At 45.5% G+C, this 18,979-nt stretch overlaps 1 protein-coding gene across 4 annotated transcripts in view; it reads right to left on the reverse strand.

The window, feature by feature from the left end:
* Positions 1 to 18,979, reverse strand: part of LOC140197511 (oxysterol-binding protein-related protein 1-like) — a 344,662-nt gene that overhangs the window by 268,613 nt on the left and 57,070 nt on the right. For all 4 annotated transcript variants that reach the window (XM_072257540.1, XM_072257558.1, XM_072257530.1 and 1 more), the window contains exon 14: positions 13,549 to 13,674. In XM_072257540.1, coding sequence (XP_072113641.1) covers positions 13,549 to 13,674 — 126 coding nt within the window. The remainder of the gene's footprint in view (positions 1 to 13,548; positions 13,675 to 18,979) is intronic.

The raw sequence follows: 18,979 nt of genomic DNA on the forward strand, positions 1-18,979 counted from the left end.
AATACCTTGCCTGACGAACCTGTTGGAATTCTTTGAAGAGATTACAAGTAGGATAGATAAAGGGGATGCAGTGAATGTTGTATATTTGGACTTTCAGAAGGCCTTTGACAAGGTGCCTCACATGAGCCAGTTTACCAAGTTAAGAGCCCCTTGTATTACAGGAAAGTTATTAGCAATGGATTGAGCAATGGCTGATTGGTAGGAAGCAGCAAGTGGGAACAAAAGGAATCTTTTCTGGTTGGCTGCCAGTGACGAGTGGTGTTCCACAGGAGTTGGTGTTGGGACCACTTCTTTTTAAGCTGTATATCAATGGTTTAGATGATGGAATAGGTGGCTATGTTGCCAAGTTTGCAGATAGTATGAAGATTGATGGAGGGACAGGTGGTGTTGAGGAAACAGGTAGGCTGCAGAAGGACTTAGACAGATTAGAAAAATGGGCAAGGGACTAACAATGAAATACAATGTTGGAAATTGCAAGGTCATGCACTTTGGTAATAGTCGTAAATGTGCAGACTATTTTCTAAATGGGGTGGAAAATACAAAAATCTGAGATTGAAAGGGACTTCAGAGTCCTTATGCAGAACACCCTAAAGGATAACTTACAGATTGAGTTGGTTGTGAGGAAGGCAAATGCAATATTAGCATTCGTTTCAAGAGGTCTAGAATACAAGAGCAGGGATGTGATGCTGAGGCTTTATAAAGCACTGGTTAGGCCTCACCTTGAGTATCGTGAACAGTTTTAGACTCATCTAAGAAAAGATGTGCTGGCATTGGAGAGGGTCCAGAGGAGGTTCATAGGAATGATTCAGGGAATGAGAGGGTTATCATACGAGGTACTGTTTGATGGCTCTGTGTCTGTACTCGCTGGAATTTAGAAGGATGAGGCAAGATCTCATTGAAACCTTCTGAATTTTGAAAGGCCTAGACAGAGTAGATGTGGAAAGGATGTTTCCTGTGGTGGGGGTGTCTCAGAGAAAAGGGACCAGCCTCAGGATAGAGGAGTGTCCATTTAAAACAGAGATGCAGGGAAATTTCTTTAGCCAGAGGGTGGTGAATTTGTGGAATTTATTACCACAGGCAGCTGTGGAGGCCAGAGCTTGATAGGCATGGCATCAAAGGTTATGGGGAGAAGGCTAGGGAGTGAGGCTAAAGAGGGAATAAAAAAAAATCAGCTACGGTTGAATGGTGGAACAGACACGATAGGTCAAATGGCCTAGTTCTGCTCCAATGCCTTATGGTCTATCAGATTCCACCATCTGCATTTCTTTGTCACATCCATCTCTCCCCTCCCAGCCTCTGTCACTATTCCTACTCTCTCCTCCTCCATCTGCCTATCCCAACTCCTCACCTGGATCCACCCATCACCTGCCACCTCTTTATACCAGCTACCTTCCCTCTATCTTTTAGTGCAGATGGAGGGTCCCGATCAGAAATGTCAAACGTCCATTTCTCACCACACCCCACCCCAGGCACCTCCACAGATGCTGCCAGCATCTGCAATCTCATCTCCAACATAAACTAGCCTTGCCAGGTTTTGAAAATGAATTAGAGAGGGAAAAAAAGGCAACAATATTCAGAAATCTGATGGAAACCTGCAGATTGATTGGTTAATTTGCTGCTGTAAATGGCCCACAAAGAAACACTGGAACAGCTAATTCAAAAATAGAGCAAAGACGGAGTGTAAAGTAATGTATTTTGGGAAATTTAACCATGGTAAGATATGCAAAATAAACACCGGGGCCCTGGGGAGTGTTGTAGAAGAGGGGGACCTTGGACGTATCCAGTTCCCTGAAAGTGGTGATACAAGTAGACAATGTGCTGTGGGAGGGAGTTGGTAGGCTGGCCTCTATTGGCCAAGGTAACGAGTATTGGTACATCACGTCACAGTTGTATAAACGTTAGTTGGCTGCACTTGGAAGCATCGGGTGCAGTTCTGGTCACTATGCTATAGGAAGGATTTGATTCAGTTACCAAGAGTGTAAAAAAGATTCACAAAGACGTTACCAGGACAGAAGAGCTTGAGTTAGCAGAGAGGATAGATAAACTGGTACTTTCTGCACTGGTGCAAAGGAGGCTGCGGGATAACATGATAAAAACACGTACAATTATGAGCAGAATAGAGAAGGTAGTTTGTGGCTGTTTCCAGTGCTTAGAGTATGTAAAACAAGAGGGACTAAGTTTTATCCGAGAGGGAGGTTCAAAAAAGATGGGGGCAGTAGAGTAGTTGGTATCTGGAGTGAGTGATCAGAGGAGGTGATGGAGACAGAAACAGTAACATTTGAGATGCATGTGGACAGGTAACTGAATGAACAGGGGATAAAGGGATTCAGAATTCGTTCAGGATTAAGATAGGCATGACAAGGTGGGCTGAAGGGCCTGTCCGTGATGGTACTTTAACCAGAAGGTGACAGAGAAGTCTGAAAGCACTTACTGCCAGGCTCAAGGGCACCTTATACCCTGCTGTAATCAGACAACTGAATGGTTCCCTGGTACGATAAAACGGACACGGCCCCACAATTTATCTCGTTATGATTGGTCAAGAAGGTTCAGTCACTTGATATTCACGCTGGGGTAATAAATTAAATTCAACATTGCTTTTGTGAGTGAAGGCCGAGTGTGGTAGTAGATGATTGCTTCTCTGAACCGTATCAATGATTTGGATGAGAATGTGGTTAACTGGATCAGCAAATTTGTGGACGACAGCAAGTTTGGTGTCATAATGGACAGTGAAGAAAGTTTTCAAAGTCTGCAGCAGGATCTGGGCCAGCTGGAAAAATGAAGTGAAAAATGTCAGATGGAACTTAATGTAAACAAGTGTGACGTGTTACTCTTTGGGAGGACAAACCAAGGTAAAACAGTAGGGCATTGAGGTGTGTGATAGACCGGAGGGATCTGGGAGTATAAATCGCTAATACCCTGGGGGATTGAAAAGGCATGTAAAAAGGTTAATGTTGTGATAATCATGGGAGATTTCAATATGCAGATAGATTGGGAAAATCAGGTTGGTGCTGGATCCCAAACGAGAGAATTTGTAGAATGCCTACAAGATAGCTTTTAGGAGCAGCTTGTGGTTGAATCCACTAGGGGATCAGCTATTATGGATTGGATGTTGTGTAATGATTAGGGAGCTTAAGGTAAAGGAACCCCATTATTAAGAGTGATGTTTTGGGGTACTTCGAGTAAATGGCAGGATACTTGGTAGTGTGGAGGAGCAGAGGGATCTGGGGGTACATGTCCACAGATCCCTGAAAGTTGCCTCACAGGTGGATAGGGTAGTTAAGAAATCTTATGGGGTGTTAGCTTTCATAAGTCGAGAGATAGAGTTTAAGAGTCGCGATGTAATAATGCAGCTCTATAAAACTCTGGTTAGGCCACGGAGTACTGTGTCCAGTTCTGGTCGCCTCACTATAGGAAGGATATGGAAGCATTGGAAAGGGTACAGAGGAGATTTACCAGGATGCTGCCTGGTTTAGAGAGTATGCATTATGATCAGAAATTAAGGGAGCTAGGGTGTTACTCTTTGGAGAGAAGGAGGATGAGAGGAGACATGATAGAGGTGTACAAGATAATAAGAGGAATAGATAAAGTGGACAGCCAGCGCCTCTTCCCCAGGGCACCACTGCTCAATACAAGAGGACATGGCTTTAAGGTAAGGGGTGGGAAGTTCAAGGGGGATATTAAAGGAAGGTTTTTTTACTCAGAGAGTGGCTGGTGCGTGGAATGCACTGCCTGAGTCAGTGGTGGAGGCACACACACTAGTGAAGTTTAAGAGACTATTAGACGGGTATATGGAGGAATTTAAGGTGGGGGGGGTATATGGGAGGCAGGGTTTGAGGGTCGGCACAACATTGTGGGCCAAAGGGCCTGTAATGTGCTGTACTATCCTATGATGACGAAATGGGCCATAGTCAGTATGGTTTTCTTCAAGGAAAATCTTACTTGACAAATCTGTTTGAATTCTTTGAGGAAATATCAGGCAGGATAGACAAAGGAGAGCCAGTGGATGTTGCTTATTTAGATTTTCAAAAGGCCTTTGACAAGGTGCCACACGAGGCTGCCCAACAAAATAAGAGCCCAAGGTATTTCAGGAAAGGTACCAGCATGGACAGAAGATTAGTTGATTGGCAGAAAGCAAAGAGTGGGGATAAAGGGGGTCTTTCCTGGTTGGCTGCTGATGACAAGTGGTGTTCAGAAGGGGTCAGTGTCATGATTGCTTCTCTTCACATTACATGTCAATAATTTGGATGAAGGAATGGATGGCTTTGTGGCCAAGTTTGAGGACGCCTTGAAAAGGACCCCACTCCAGGCCATCAGAAAACTGTCTCCAACACCTTCACTGACCTCATCTACTCTAGAGAACCCCATCCACTGCCGCCAAGCTCATAGTTCCCTTACCTCTCATTGCTCACTTCTACCTCCTACCCAAGATCCACAAACCTGACTGTCTGAGTAGGGCCTCTGTCTGCCTGCTCCTGCCCCACTGAACTCGTACCTCCTTCAGTTCCTTCCACTTTCTCCAGACTCCAGGGGTAGCCATGGGTACCCGCATGGGCCCAGCTTCACCTGTCTTTGTGTTAGCTATGTAGCAAGTCCATGCTTGAAGCCTTTCCTGGTAATCCTTCTCAGCTATTCCTCCATCACAGTGACATCTGCATTGGGGCTGCTTCATGCATCAATACTGAGCTCATCAATTTCATCAACTTTGCCTCCAGTTTCCACCCTGCCCTTAAATTCCTTTAGTCCATTTCTGACACCCCCTTCCCCTTTCTCTATCTATCTGTCTTCATCTCTGGAGACCATCTCTCGACCAACATCTTTAATGAACATACCAACTCCCAAGGTTATCTTGACATCGCCTCTTCCCAACCATGTCTCCTGTAAAAATGCCATTCCCCTTTCTCAATTCCTTCGTCTCCACCACACCTGTTCCCAAGATGCGGCTTTCCTTTCCAGGATATTAGAGATGCCCTCCTCCTACAAAGCCCCAGTTTCCCTCCCTCCACCATTGACTCTACCCTCACCCACACCTTCTCAGACATCTTCCCGCCATTTTAATACTGATGGAGTTCTTTTCTTCCTTACCTACCACGCATCGGCATCTACTTCCGTCATTCTCCACAACTTCCACCACCTCCAAAAGGATCCTACCACCAAACGCATCTTTACCTCTCCCCTTCTCTCTGCTTTCTGCAGGGATCCCTCCTTCCACCCCCCCCCCCCGTGATTCCCTTGTTCGTTCGTCCCTCCCCATTAATCTCCCTCCCAGCAGTTAACCCTGCAAGCAGTCAAAGTGCTGCATCTGCCCATACAACACTTCATCTGCCAATCTGCTGGGGGTGTCTATTGTGTCTGGTGCTCCCAATGTGGTCTCCTCTACACTGGTGAGACCCTTTGTAATTTGGGGGACAACTTCTTCGAGTACCTCCACTCCATCCCCCAAAAGTGGAATCTGCCAGTGGCCAAGAATTTAATTCCCATTCTGACATGTCAGTCCATGGCCTCCTCTTATACCACATTAAGGCCACCCTCAAGGTGGAGGAGCAACACCTTTATTTCCATCTGTTTAGCCTCTAACCTCATGGCATGAATATCGATTTCTCCTTCTGGTAAGAAAAGTTTCCCTCCCCCTCCTATCTTCTCTATTCCCCACTCCGGCCTCTTACCTCTTCTCACCTACCTATCACCTTGCCCCGAATCCCCTCCTCCTTCCCGTTCTCCTGCGGTTCACTCTCCTCTGCAATTGGGTTGCTTCCTCTCCAGTCCTTACCTTTCCTACCCACCTGGCGTCAGCCGTCACCTTCCAGCTACCCAACCTCCCCTCCCCCACCTTTTTATTCTGGCATCTTTCCCCCTTCCTTTTCAGTCCTGAAGAAGGGTCTCAGTCCAGAACGTTGAACGTTTACTCTTTTCCATAGATGCTGCCTGAGTTCCTCCAGTATTTTGTGTGTGTATTGCTTTAGACTTCCAGCGTCTGCAGAATCCCGTGTGTTAATAATAAACCAATACCAAAATGTACTAATGACAATGAATTGACCTCTATGGATGGTATGGAAGGCTTGATTTTCATTATTTATTTATTTAGACACATAGCAAGGAATAGGCCCTTCTGGCCCTTCAAGCCACGCTGCCAGCAACCCACCAATTCAACCCTAGTCTAATCACTGGATGATTTACAATGACCAATTAACCTCCTATCCAGTAGGCCTTTGGACTGTGGGAATAAATCGGGGCATCCAGAGTAAACCTATGCATTCTGTGACGGGGACATACAAAAGCCTCACAGAGGATGCTGGGATTGAACTCCGAACTGCAATAACCTCGCACTAACTGCTTTAATACTGTGCTGCCCACTGCACCTCAGTACATGGGACAATGATAAACCAATTTACCCATATGACAGTGTTGTGAAGTGAGCACGGACTTCCCTGCTTCTCTCCGATGTGCTGCTACATTTGTCCACTAGAGGGAGAGCGTGAGCAGGTAACAGCAGCACAGTGACCTGTAGCAGGGGCACTTGCTTCACTGAGGTCATTCGATGTCAGCTGCTTGATTGGGATCCTCCAACCCACACCCACTGACAGTAACAAGTAGCAAAGGCTGCAGAGATATACAGTGCCTGTAAAAAGTATTCACCCACCTTGGAAGTTTTCATGTTTTATTGTTTTACAACATTGAATCACAGTGGATTTATTTTTTTTGACACTGATCAATAGAAAAGACTCTCGTGTGAAAGTGAAAACAAATTTCTACAAATTGGTCTAAATTTATTACAACTATTTAATACAAAATAATTACGTACCTCCTTCAAGTCGGTCTTTAGTAGCTGCACCTTTGGCAGCAATTACAGCCTTGAGTCTGGGTAGATAGGTCTCTATCAGCTTTGAACATCTGGACACTGCAATTTTCACCAGTTTTCTTTACAAAACTGCTCAAGCTCTGTCAGATTGCATGGGGATCATGAGTGAATAGCCCCTTTCAAGTCCAGCCACAAATTCTCAATTGGATTGAGGTCTGGACTCTGACTTGGCCACTCCAGGATATTAACTTTGTTGTTTTTAAGCCATTCCTGTGTAGATTTGGCTTTATGCTTGGGGTTATTGTCTTGCTGGAAAACAAATCTTCTCCCAAGTCACAGTTCTCTTGCAGAATTTCCTTCAGGATTTCCCTGTATTTTGCTGCATTCATTTTACCCTCTACCTTCAAAAGCCTTCCAGGGCCTGCTGCAGTGAAGCATCCCCACAGCATGATGCAGCCACCACCATGCTTCATGGTAGGGATGGTGTGTTTTTGATGATGTGCAGTGTTTGGCTTACGCAAAACATAGTCTTCAGTTTGATGGTCAAAAAGCTCAATTTTTGTTTCATCAGATCACAGAACCTTTTCCAGCTGACTTCAAAGTCTCCCACATACTTTCTAGTAAACTCTAGCCAAGATTTCATGTGAGTTTTTTTTCCAGCAGTGGCTTTCTCCCATTAAGCTGTGACTGGTGAAGCACTTGGACAACAGTTGTACATGCAGTCTCTCCTATCTCAGCCACTCCAGAGTTGTCATAGGTGTCTTGGTGGCCTCCCTCCTTCTAGTATCCGCCTCCTTAGTTGTCCTTTTCAATAACCTTTTCGCAGAGTTGCTTGGAGTGTTCTTTTGTCTTCATGGTGTAGTTTTTGCCTGGATACTGACTCACCAGCAGTTGGACTTTCCAGATGTACTACAATCAATCGAAACACCTGGAGCACACAGGTGATCTCCAGTTAACCAATCATGTGACTTCGAAAACCAATCGGCTGCACCAGAGATGATTTGGTGTGTCTATAAAGGGGGTGAATACTTATGCAATCAATTATTTTATGTTTTATATTTGCAATTAATTTGGATCACTTTGTAGAGATCTGTTTTCACTTTGACACGAAAGAGTCATTTTCTGTTGATCAGTGTCAAAAAAACCAAATTAAATCCACTGTGATTCAATGCTGTAGAACAATAAAACATGGAAACTTCCAAGTGACAGGGAAGGGAGGGTGCTGCTGAGGTATGTGGGGGAAGGGTGAGTGGAGGACAGGGAGTGATGTCACTGGAAAGGCCAGCATTTATAGCAATAGGCACAAAATGCAGGAGGGAGTCAGGTCAGGCAGCACCTGTGGAGGGAAATTAACAGATGATGTTTCGGGTCGAGACTCTTCACCACAGGGCAGACAATTTAGCCCACTGATTTTGCTCCACCATTCTGTCAGGGCTGATTTATTTTCCCTCTCAGCACTATTCTCCTGCCTTGTCCCCTGATCTTTGACGCCCTTACTAATGACTACTACTACGTCGACTCAGGCCTAGGGGGCCGGCGTTGGGCATGATGACGGACTCTCCACTTCTCCTTCTCCCTCATCAGTGTGTTCAGTTCATCCACATTAGCCGCACCGCTGTCTTCTAGGAGCGTGTTGACCATAGTCTTGGGAGGGTGCCCAGGGTTCATCCTCCCGTGCTTCGATGACTAGGCTGGCAGGTAGCTCGGGGTGGCGTAGACAGTGCCCCGCTAGTTGCAGTCTTCTTGCCTCGATTTTAGTGGTGAGCATTGGTAGGTAGGTAAGGAGCTTAAACTGCCACCCAGTTTGCTTCCTTTTACTAGCCAAGGCATCAAGTACGAGCAGATAGATTGTGCTGGGACTGTGGAAAGCATCAATGAAGCCACGACTGTATACAGCTCTAGACACCAGTCAGAATCTTACTGCCAGAGGAGAAATGTCATGTACTCGAGGACACACATTCATGGTGAGGGGGGAAGTTCAAAGGAGAAGAATGAGAAAGAAAAGTTTATTTTTTAAATGTGTGGCAGCTAGTTGGAACGGGCTGTCAGGGTGGTGGTGGAGACAGATACAACAGAGGGGCTTATGAGACAGACTCATGAATAAGCAACGATGGAGGAAGAATACTGATCACGTGCAGGCACAAGGGATTTAGTTTCATTCAGTATCACGTTGGACCGAAGGACCTATTCCTGTACAGTGCCATTCTAGCTGCACTGGACAATTAGCAAAGGAGCTTCCCCAGATTGGAGCCAGGACTGAGAGCTGTAACTATGAGTCAAATCTCAAATGTGAAGCACCCATTTCCCTCAGCACAGGGGCTGGGTGCTAGGGCGAAGAGAGCGAGAGGGATGAAGTGATTGGTAGGATTAGAGAGAAAGGGATAGGATTTACCACCCCTCACCCCCGAGAAGTCTGGAACTCACTGCCAGAAAAGGGGGAAAAAATTACCACCCTCACCCCCCCCCCAAATGTCTAGAACTCACCGCTGGAGAAGGGGAAGTGATTTACCACCCTCACCCCTCCCCAGTTAGTCTGAAACTCACTGCTGGAGACGGTGGGAGAGGTATCTGCCCCGACACAGAATAGGATGTGGTCTGAGAAGTGAGCTGTACAGTGGGTGGGGTTAGATTACAGGAGCCTGAAGACCCACACTAAACAATTCAGGGATATCTTCTTCCCCTCTACCATCAGATTTCTGAATGGCCCATGAACACGAGCACTACCTCGTTATTCATCTTTTGCAGGATTTATTTAATTTTTGAAAGTTATGGTAATATTTATGGCTCGCAATATACTGCTGCCACAAAACAAATTTCACAACATATATCAGCGACCCCCAAACCAGATTCTGATTCTCTTTGAATGGGATGGACACAATGGGCCAAAGAAACTCTTTCCTGTGTTGCCAAATTTCCTTTGTTTCTTTCCTGGAGACAGCATGGAGACTAGTTTTGTACCCCTGGCTTCTTGATCAATGGGTCAGAGGCAACAAGCACTCACAACCCAACACACATCAAAGTTGCTGGTGAACGCAGCAGGCCAGGCAGCATCTATAGGAAGAGGTACAGTCGATGTTTCGGGCCAAGACCCTTCGTCAGGACTAACTGAAAGAAGAGCTAGTAAGAGATTTGCAAGTGGGAGTGACTCACAACCCAAAGCTACTCTCCATCTCTCCCCCAACCCTCCAAGAATATTCCTGTGATGACCAGTTCCAGATGAGTGAAGACATGCCCTCTTCCCAGTGGAGGCACGGGAACCTGAAGACCCACACGCAACGTTTCAGAAACAGTTTCTTCCCCTCAGCAATCAGATTTCTGGACAGTCAATGAATCAACCCATGAACACTACCTCACTAATTTCCCTGAAAAAAATAGTCCTGAAGAAGGGTTTCTGCCTGAAAAGTTGTCTGTTTATTCACTTCCATGGATGCAGCCTGACCTGCTGGGTTCCTCCAAAATTTTGTCTCTCTCACGATTTGTTGCTCTCTTTTGCATTATGTATTTAATTCATTTACACATACAGTACTTCTCATTGTGTTTTATATTTTTTAAATACTACTGCTGCAAAACAACAAATTTCACAACATACTGTGCGCCAGTGATATTAAACCCAATTCCAGTCTGCTTCTGGTTCCACTGTCTCTACACCACGTCCCATTTATCCCAAACTTTGCCAAACCTTCCTGGCTCAGAATGCACCAATGCCTGGGCTCAGATCCCTTTCATATACTTCATATTTCTTTAAGATACACTCAGAGGCCACTTGGCCCATCAAGTCAATGCCAACTCACAGAGACCTCCCCCTGCTAATTTTCCCTGCAACCTATTCTTCTTCTAACTTCATCCTTCTCCCCCACCCAGCTAGCTTCACCTATCATGTTCTTCCTTGTACTCCTTCCCCTCTCCCTACCTTCTTATTCTGACTTCATCCCCGTTCCTTTCCAGTCCTGATGAAAGTTCTCAGCTCAAAAGCGACGGAGGATGAGAGGTGACCTGATAGAGGTGTATAAGATGATGAGAGGCACTGATCATGTGGATAGTCAGAGACTTTTTCCCAGGGCTGAAATAACTAGCATGAGAGCGCACAGTTTTAAGGTGCTTGGAAATAGGTACAGAGAAAATGTCAGGGGTAAGTTTTTTTTTCTTACACAGAGTGGGGAGTGCGTGGAATAGGCTGCCAGCAACGGTGGTGGAGGTGGATACGATAGGGTCTTTTAAGAGACTCCCGGATAGGTACATGGAGCTCAGAAAAATAGAGGGCTATGGGTAACTATAGGTAATTTCTAATCTAAGTACATGTTCGGCACAGCTTTGTGGTCCGAAGAGCCCGTATTATGTTGTAGGTTTTCTATGTTTCTAAAATGTCGACTGTTCATTCATTTCCACAGGTGCTGCCTGACCTGCTGCGTTCCTCCAGCATTTTGTGTGTGTTGCAAAGGAGCTTGTTTTGCTGTTGCTGCTGGTGTTGCTCTGCTGAACATGGTCTGCAAGCTAGGTTGGCGTTGGACAGTGTGACAACACCCCCAGGCTGCCCCCAGTACGTCCTTACGTTGTTAACACAAACAATGTTTCGATGTACACGTGGTAAATAAATGAATCTGAGAAATTTGAACAGACCCAGCCTCTCCTTAAAACCGAACTGTTCCACCCTGGGCACCATCCTGGGGCGGGTAACAGCACTGTTCCATTCCTTACATCAGCTGAGGCCACGCTTGCACAACTGTGTGAAGTTTTGGTCACCATGTTATAGGAAAATGGAAAGGGTGCAGAGAAGATTCAGGAAGACACTGCCAGGAACAGAAGTTCGAAGTCAAAGGAAGAGGTTGGACAGGCTAGGCCTTTGTTCCTTGGAATGTCGAACAAGGTGTGACCTTACAGAGCTAAGGGCATAAATAGGGTGACTGCACACAGTGTTTTTCCCAGAGAAGAAGAACCAAAAATTACAGGGCATAGGTTCGTGAGAGATGAAAGTTTTAATACAAATCCTAAAGGAAACTTCTTCACACAGAGGGTCGTGCGAATATAGAATGAGCTGCTAGAGCAAGTAGCTGAGGCAGGTACATTAACAACATTTAAAAGGCATTTGGATAGGTACATACGTAGCTAAGAAAGATTTAGAGGGATATGGGTCAAGCACAGGCAAGTGGGATTAGTTTAGATAGGAATCCTGGTCAATTTGAACCAGCTGTTTCAAAAGACCTGTTTTCGTGTTGTGTTATTTGATGGCTCTTTAACTGAGTTTACTAAGGCCTCCCTGAGCAGTCAAACATTACCTTCCTGACTTATTTGGTTCTTATATGCTGCCTAATCCTTACCGTCCTCAGCACCATTTTTCCTGAGGTTCTGGGTGTATTGCCCCACCCCTCCTGATCCCAATCCCGGTTCCATGAATAGGATTTTAACCCCTCTTCACAATGATATTCTGAGCCTCTACATGACCCCTCCATTCCAGGAAACTTCCTGCTAGTGGCACTGGGGCTCCCAGCCCTCCAGATCTCACACCACTGAGTCACCGTAGCTGCCAGTCACATGCAGTGCGGAAGTTAACTCTCCACCTTTGCTCTCTACAGCTTTTTTTTTAAAACATCTAAGTCAGGGGTCAGAGCGGGAAGCAGAGATGGAGGTTGAGGAGGAACTTGCTAGAGAAGGATAAAGGGAGATGGAGAAGGCAGGTCGAGGCAGGTGGGGAGCAGAGATAGTAGCAAAGGGCCGAGGGGTTGAGTGGCCTTTGTCCAAGGTGTACATTAAAGGTCCTGGACCACCTCCTATATCTCAGGAGCCATCTCTTAGTGAAGATGGCCAATGAATACGGTGGAGAATTGCATTGACACACTAACCGAGGAAAAGACCGCTTAAAACTTGAGACAGTGTAATACAGAATACTAATGGTCAGCTGGGTTCGTGTGATCTCTACCCTCCTGTATGATCCAGAAAGCTGGAAAATCTACAGGACATTATCTCCAGGCACTAGAGAGATGCCACCAATACCAAGTCCTCAGAACCCTCCCAATCCAGTGGAAGGACGAGCAAACTTCAGACCAAGTGCAGGTCAATGAGGTTCGTACAGATGGGAACTTGTGGTTAGCATAGATATAGTGGGCTGAAGGGTCTGCTCCTGTGCTGTACTGTTCTCTGTTCTAAAGCAGGGGTTCACAATCTTCTTAATGCCATTAAACAAGTGGTCCATGGAATCCAGGTTCAGAACCCGTTCTAAAGCAATACCAATGGCGATACAGCTGATAGTACTGGTGTCTATCAGCTCCAGAGATCCAGTTTCAATCCAGACCTCGGGCGCTGCCTGCATGGAGTTTACATTCTCCATGGGACCACGTGGACTTTCCCCAGATGCTCTGGTTTCCTTCAACGTCCCAAAAAGGTATAGGTTCTGTTTAATCAGGACCCAGTGCCACTCAACGAGCAGAGGGGTGAGTGGAAATTGATAATTGGGTTGTCACTGTCACATGTACCGTATATAATGGAAACATTGATCATGTGGCTGAGATATTAAAAAAAGGAGACCAGAACGTACAGTATAGCACTACAGTTACAGCAGTACAGGGTGAGCACGTTCCAAGATAAGTCAGCAAAGCTTTTGACAACCTTTGGCTTACAAAAGTTTAAACCATGATGGCTAGGATGGGGTGCTCTAAAAGAGCTGTCCCTAACAAGCAAGGCAGAATTGTCAGCAGCAACGGGCAAGTCACCAGGCAAGTGTGAAGGGTCTGGAGTTTGCCAAGCCAAATCCATCATACCTTCAGCGATTCCTGCAGGGACTGGGTCAAGGGCGAATCTTCGTCCTCGTCATAGTCACTGAACTGATCCTGGGAGCAGTAGTGAGTACTGTAGGCTGAATGTTCCTCAATTGCATGGCGCCACACCTAGGTTTTCAAATTAGAGAGAATCAGCTCACAAGATCCAACAACACAGAAACAGGATAGCTGGCCAGTGGTGTACACATGGCCTTTCAGAAACACTCTACTCCTTGTTGGCATCCTCTCCCACTGTCTGAGAACACCCACTCTCCCTTAAACAACGAATGTACTCCAACAGTACACAGCTCAAGAGACGGACGATCCAGGCACAGCCCTTCCTCCCACTAACACCACCTACAGAAGGAAATGCCTCACAAATGCAACATTTATCATCAAGGATCCCAGCTCTGGGTCCTGCTATCTTCTCAAGACTACCATCAAGCATCAAGTACAGAAGCCCGAAGTCCTACATCACCAGGTTCAAGAACTAGCTGCCTCCCTTCAACCATTCCGTCCTTGAACCAACTGCACAACACTAACCTTACTATAATTTATGTGCTGTCTGTACCTAAGTGCCTGTGTTATTGCTGCAAGCAAGCTTTTCAGTGTACCTGCACCTCACCGTATTTATGCACAAAGCAATAAATTCAACTTGAAAGCCAGAACCATTAACTGGCTTTCTCTCCACGGAGCTGCTGAGTATCTCAAGCGTTCTCTTTTGTTCTTTAGGATCCTTTACACAGAAGGAAACGGTCCACCCTGGTGGCTGGAATTACTCTCACACCCAATAATAACACCCCTGAAACACATTTATACAGGGAGAACCGAATTCACCAAGGGGAACTTGCTAAAGACATTGCCTAATAAAGATAGGTCCCAAGCTACTCACTTTTGATGACTTGTACATCTGGGAAACAAAGCTTCCAAATTAAACACAGCCAGATACCATTAAATCCAAAAGCAACTTCAAAACCTTTTAAATCCTTAGGGAGGCCGTGACAGGGGAGATTTGAGGTTTCTATTGGTGCTAGGGTCTTGAATGAGGAGATAGGTTTACAGGTTACGGAGCGCTGTTAAAACTGAGGTGTGCAGGAACTTCATTGAGGGGAACCTTCTAGAATTCCTCACCCTCAGAGTTTGCAGGGACTGAGTTATTACAGGTACAAACATGAAGGTAAACAAGCTTTTAAAAGATCAGGGAACTGGAAGGCTGAGAGAAAATGATACAGAAGAGAAGAGATGAGATCTGGGACAGATCTGTTATGATTGTCACACAACAAGGAAGCAGGTCCTCCACCCCAACCAGTCTGTGCTCAAAGGGCCGAGTGGACTATCCCTGTGCCTACTTGTACTTGTAGTGTTGTTTACTTAGCAATATTTAACAGGCAGAGCACCAGGAAGAAATGGCGTTTTCAAATCCACCCAAAAAGGCAGACAAAGATTTTATTTCACATCTAGTCTTGAACTCACAACAGGAACAGGCCCTTTGGCGCACAATGTCTAAATGTCACAATGTCTACGGAAAACAATACCAATCCAAACTGTCTGTATGACCCATATCTCTCTACGCTCATAAGTCTAACAGCCTCTTACATGCCACCTTGGTATCACCTCCATCACCTCCCCTGGCACCCACCACTATTCAAGCTGACACGTGACAAGTGAGGTTTATTGTCACTTAACCTCCTACACACTTATAATGTATATAGAAACGGGACAACGTTTCTCCGAACCAAGGTGTAAAGCACAGTAGTAAACATAACACACAATAACTTCGGAAAGCAAAGATAAAATCTACAGATGAATCACACCTAAATAACAAACTAAAGTGATTAATATTAAATATAAGGTAGAGAACAGACACTGCGAATACGATGCGGTCAGGAGTTCAGAAGCCTGATGGCCTGAGGGAAGAAACTGTTTCTCGTCCTGACCGTTCTTGTTTTTATGATGGTAGAAAGTCAGAGGATGCTGGATGGATGGATGGGATCCTTAATAATACTAAGAGCTCTGTGTACGCAGCACTCCTGATAAATGTCCGTGATGGATGGTAGAGAGACCCCTATGATCCTCTCAGCTGTTCTTACAGTCCTTGGTAGGGACTTCCGGTCCGATGGTCGACTGCTCCCATAGCAGATGGGGATACAACTTGACAGGATGCTTTCAAAGGTGCTCCTGTAAAACGCAGTTAAAATGGGGTTGGGTGCCTTGCTTGCCTCAAACTTCTTAGGAAGTGGGGTACTGCTGTGCCTTCTTGTTCAGGAAGGTGTTCTAAAGGGACCAGGTGAGGTCATCCGTGATGTGAATTGCCAGGAACTTGGTGCACTTAACTCTCTCTGTGGAGGAGCCATGGATTCATGGTATGGTTCGTTTCCTTTGTTTCCACAATGATTTCCTTCGTCTTCTCCACGTTCTGGCTCAGGCTGTTCTTCTCACACCAATCCACCAGCTGTGTGAAAAGGCCAACCATTGCTGTGTCATCCGCAAATGATAACATGGTCTGGTCTGGTCTGAATCCTGCAACACAGGCAGCAGCGGGCTGAGCATGCAGCTTTGAAGCACCAGTGCTCAGCGTAACGGGACAAGAAACAGTCTTCTGTGAAGAAGTCTAGTATCCAATTGCAGAGGGAGGTGTTGAGACCCAGTGAGGACAGGTTCCCTAACAGTTCCTGGGGTAGGATTGTGTTGAGCACCGAAATGAAGTCTATAGACAGCAGTCTGGCAGATGAGACCCCATTTTCCAGGTGGGACAGGGCACAGTGGAGGACAGAGGCTGTTGCACTATCAGTGGATCAACTTGAGCGAGAAGTGAACTGGAAAGGATCCAGTGTAGCTGGAAGGAAGGATTTAATGACCAGCCACTCAAAGCACTTCATAATGGTTGATACTAATGCCATCCTACGATAGTCATTCAGGCAGGTTACTATCACCGTCTTTGCCACTGGAACGGTGGTTGCTGCCTTGAAAACCACGGGGACAATGGATTGTTCCAGAGATGTTAAATCAGCACTTCTGGCAGCTGGGGTGCTCAGTCTTTCAGAACCCAGCCTGGCTCTGCATGGGTTAACTGTGGCCAAAGTGTTCCTCACCTCAGCTTCAGCCAGACTGAGTGCCTGCTCCCCAGCGGGTTGGGTTACAAACAGGCAATGGGCAGACAGGTTCCTAGCAAGTAGAGGCTGATGATAGGGCAAACGTACAATCAACAGGATGACTCGCATTGTAAAAGGTAGACAAAATCAAGAAAGGCTAATACAGGTGTTATATTTGAATGCACGCAGTACACAGAGCATGGTCGATGAACATGCAACACAGTTATAGTTTGGCAAGTATGATGTTGTAGGCATCACTGAATCGTAGCTGAAAGAGCATTACAGCTGGGAGCTTAAGGTTCAAGGATACACATTGTATTGAACGGAGAAGCAGGAAGGCAGAGGGAGCAGAGCAGCTCTGTTGGTAAAAAATGAAATTAAATCATTAGAGAGAGGTGACAGAGGGTCAGAAGGTGTTGAATCATTCTGGATAGAGCTAAGGAACTACAAGGGTAAAAAGACCCTGATGGGAGTTGTATACAGACGTGGTCCACAAATTACAACAGGAGTTAGGAAGTGCATGCCAAAAAAGCAATGTTACAATAGTCATGGGGGATTTCAATATGCAGGTAGATTTGGAATCCAGTACAACCTGGTTTTCCCAGAGGGGGGAATTTTCAAAATGTAGAATGCTGATGAGATGGCTTTTTAAGAGCAGCTTGTGGTTGACCCTAAGGAGCAAGTGACCATAATATGATGAAATTCACGCTGAAATTTGAGGAGAAGCCAAAGTCAGATGTATCAGTACTACGGTGGAGTAAAAGGAATGACAGAGGCATGAGAGAGGAATTGGCCAGAATTGATTGGAACAGAACACTGGCACTGGCAGGGATGATGGCAGAGCAATGGCTGGAATTTCTGGAAGCAATTCAGAAGGCACAGGATATATACATCCCAAAGTGGAAGAAGTATTCTAAAGGCAAAATGACACAACTGTGGCTAACAAGAGAAGTCAAAGCCAACATTAAAGCCAAAGAGAGGGCATATAATAGAGCAAAAATTAATGGGAAGTTAGAGGATTAGGAAGCTTTTACAATGCCTTTTAAAAGTATTCACCCACCTTGGAAGTTTTCACGTTTTATTGTTTTACAACATTGAATCACAATGGATTTAATCTGGCTTTTTTGACACTGATCAACGGAAAAGACTTTTGTGTCAAAGTGAAAACAAATTTCTACAAATTGGTCTAAATTTATTACAATTATTAAACACAAAATAATTGATTGCATAATTACGCACCCCCTTCAAGTCGATCTTTAGTAGATGCACCTTTGGCAGCAATTACAGCCTTGAATCTTTGTGTATAGGTCTCCATCAGCTTTGCACAACGGGACACTGCAATTTTTCCCCATTTCTTTACAAAACTGCTCAAGCTCAGTCAAATCGTGATTGAACAACCCTTTTCAAGTTAAGCCACAAATTCCCAATTAGATTGAGGTCTGGACTCTGACTTGCCTCCAGGACATCAACTTTGTTGCTTTTAAGCTATTCCTGCGTAGCTTTGGCTTTATGCTTGTGGTCGTTGTCTTGCTGGAAAACAAATCTTCTCCCAAGTCAGTTCTCTTGCATACTGCATGCGTTTTTTCCGCCAGAACTTCCCTGTATTTTGCTTCATTCATTTTACCCTCTACCTTCACAAGCCTTCCAGGGCCTGCTGCAGTGAAGCATCCCACAGCATGATGCAGCCACCACTACGCTTCACAGTAGGGATGGTGTGCTTTTGATGGCGTGTGGTGTTTGGCCTACGCCAAACATAGCGCTTAGTCTGATTGCCAAAAAGCTCAATTTTGGTTTCATCAAACCACAGAATCTTCTTCCAGCTGTCTTCAGTCTCCCACATGCCTTCTGGCAAACTCTAGCCGAGATTTCCTGTGAGTTCCACAGAGGCTTTCTCCTTGCCACTCTCCCATAATTCTGCGATTGTTGATGCGCCCAGGCAACAGTGGTTGTATGAGCAGTCTCTCCCATCTCAGCTACTGAAGCTTGTACCACCTCCAGCATTATCATAGATGTCTTGGTGGTTTCACTCACTAGTCTCCTTTTTTGCATGGTCTTCGATGACAGCCTGTTCTAGGCAGATTTACAGCTGTGCCATACTCTTTCCATATCTTGATGATTGAATTAACTGTACTCCAAGGAATATTCGGTGACTTGGAAATTTTCTTGCATCCATCTGACTTGTGATTTTCGCAGAGTTGCTTGGAGTGTTCTTTTGTCTTCATGGTGTTGTTTTTACCTGGATACTGACTCGCCAGCAGTTGGACCTTCCAGATACAGGTGTATTTTTACTGCAATCAATTGGAACACCTTGACTGCACACAGGCCTCCAAAAACAGATCTCC

The sequence above is a fragment of the Mobula birostris genome, chromosome 1 (assembly GCF_030028105.1).
Source record: "Mobula birostris isolate sMobBir1 chromosome 1, sMobBir1.hap1, whole genome shotgun sequence".
Lineage (NCBI taxonomy): Eukaryota > Metazoa > Chordata > Chondrichthyes > Myliobatiformes > Myliobatidae > Mobula > Mobula birostris.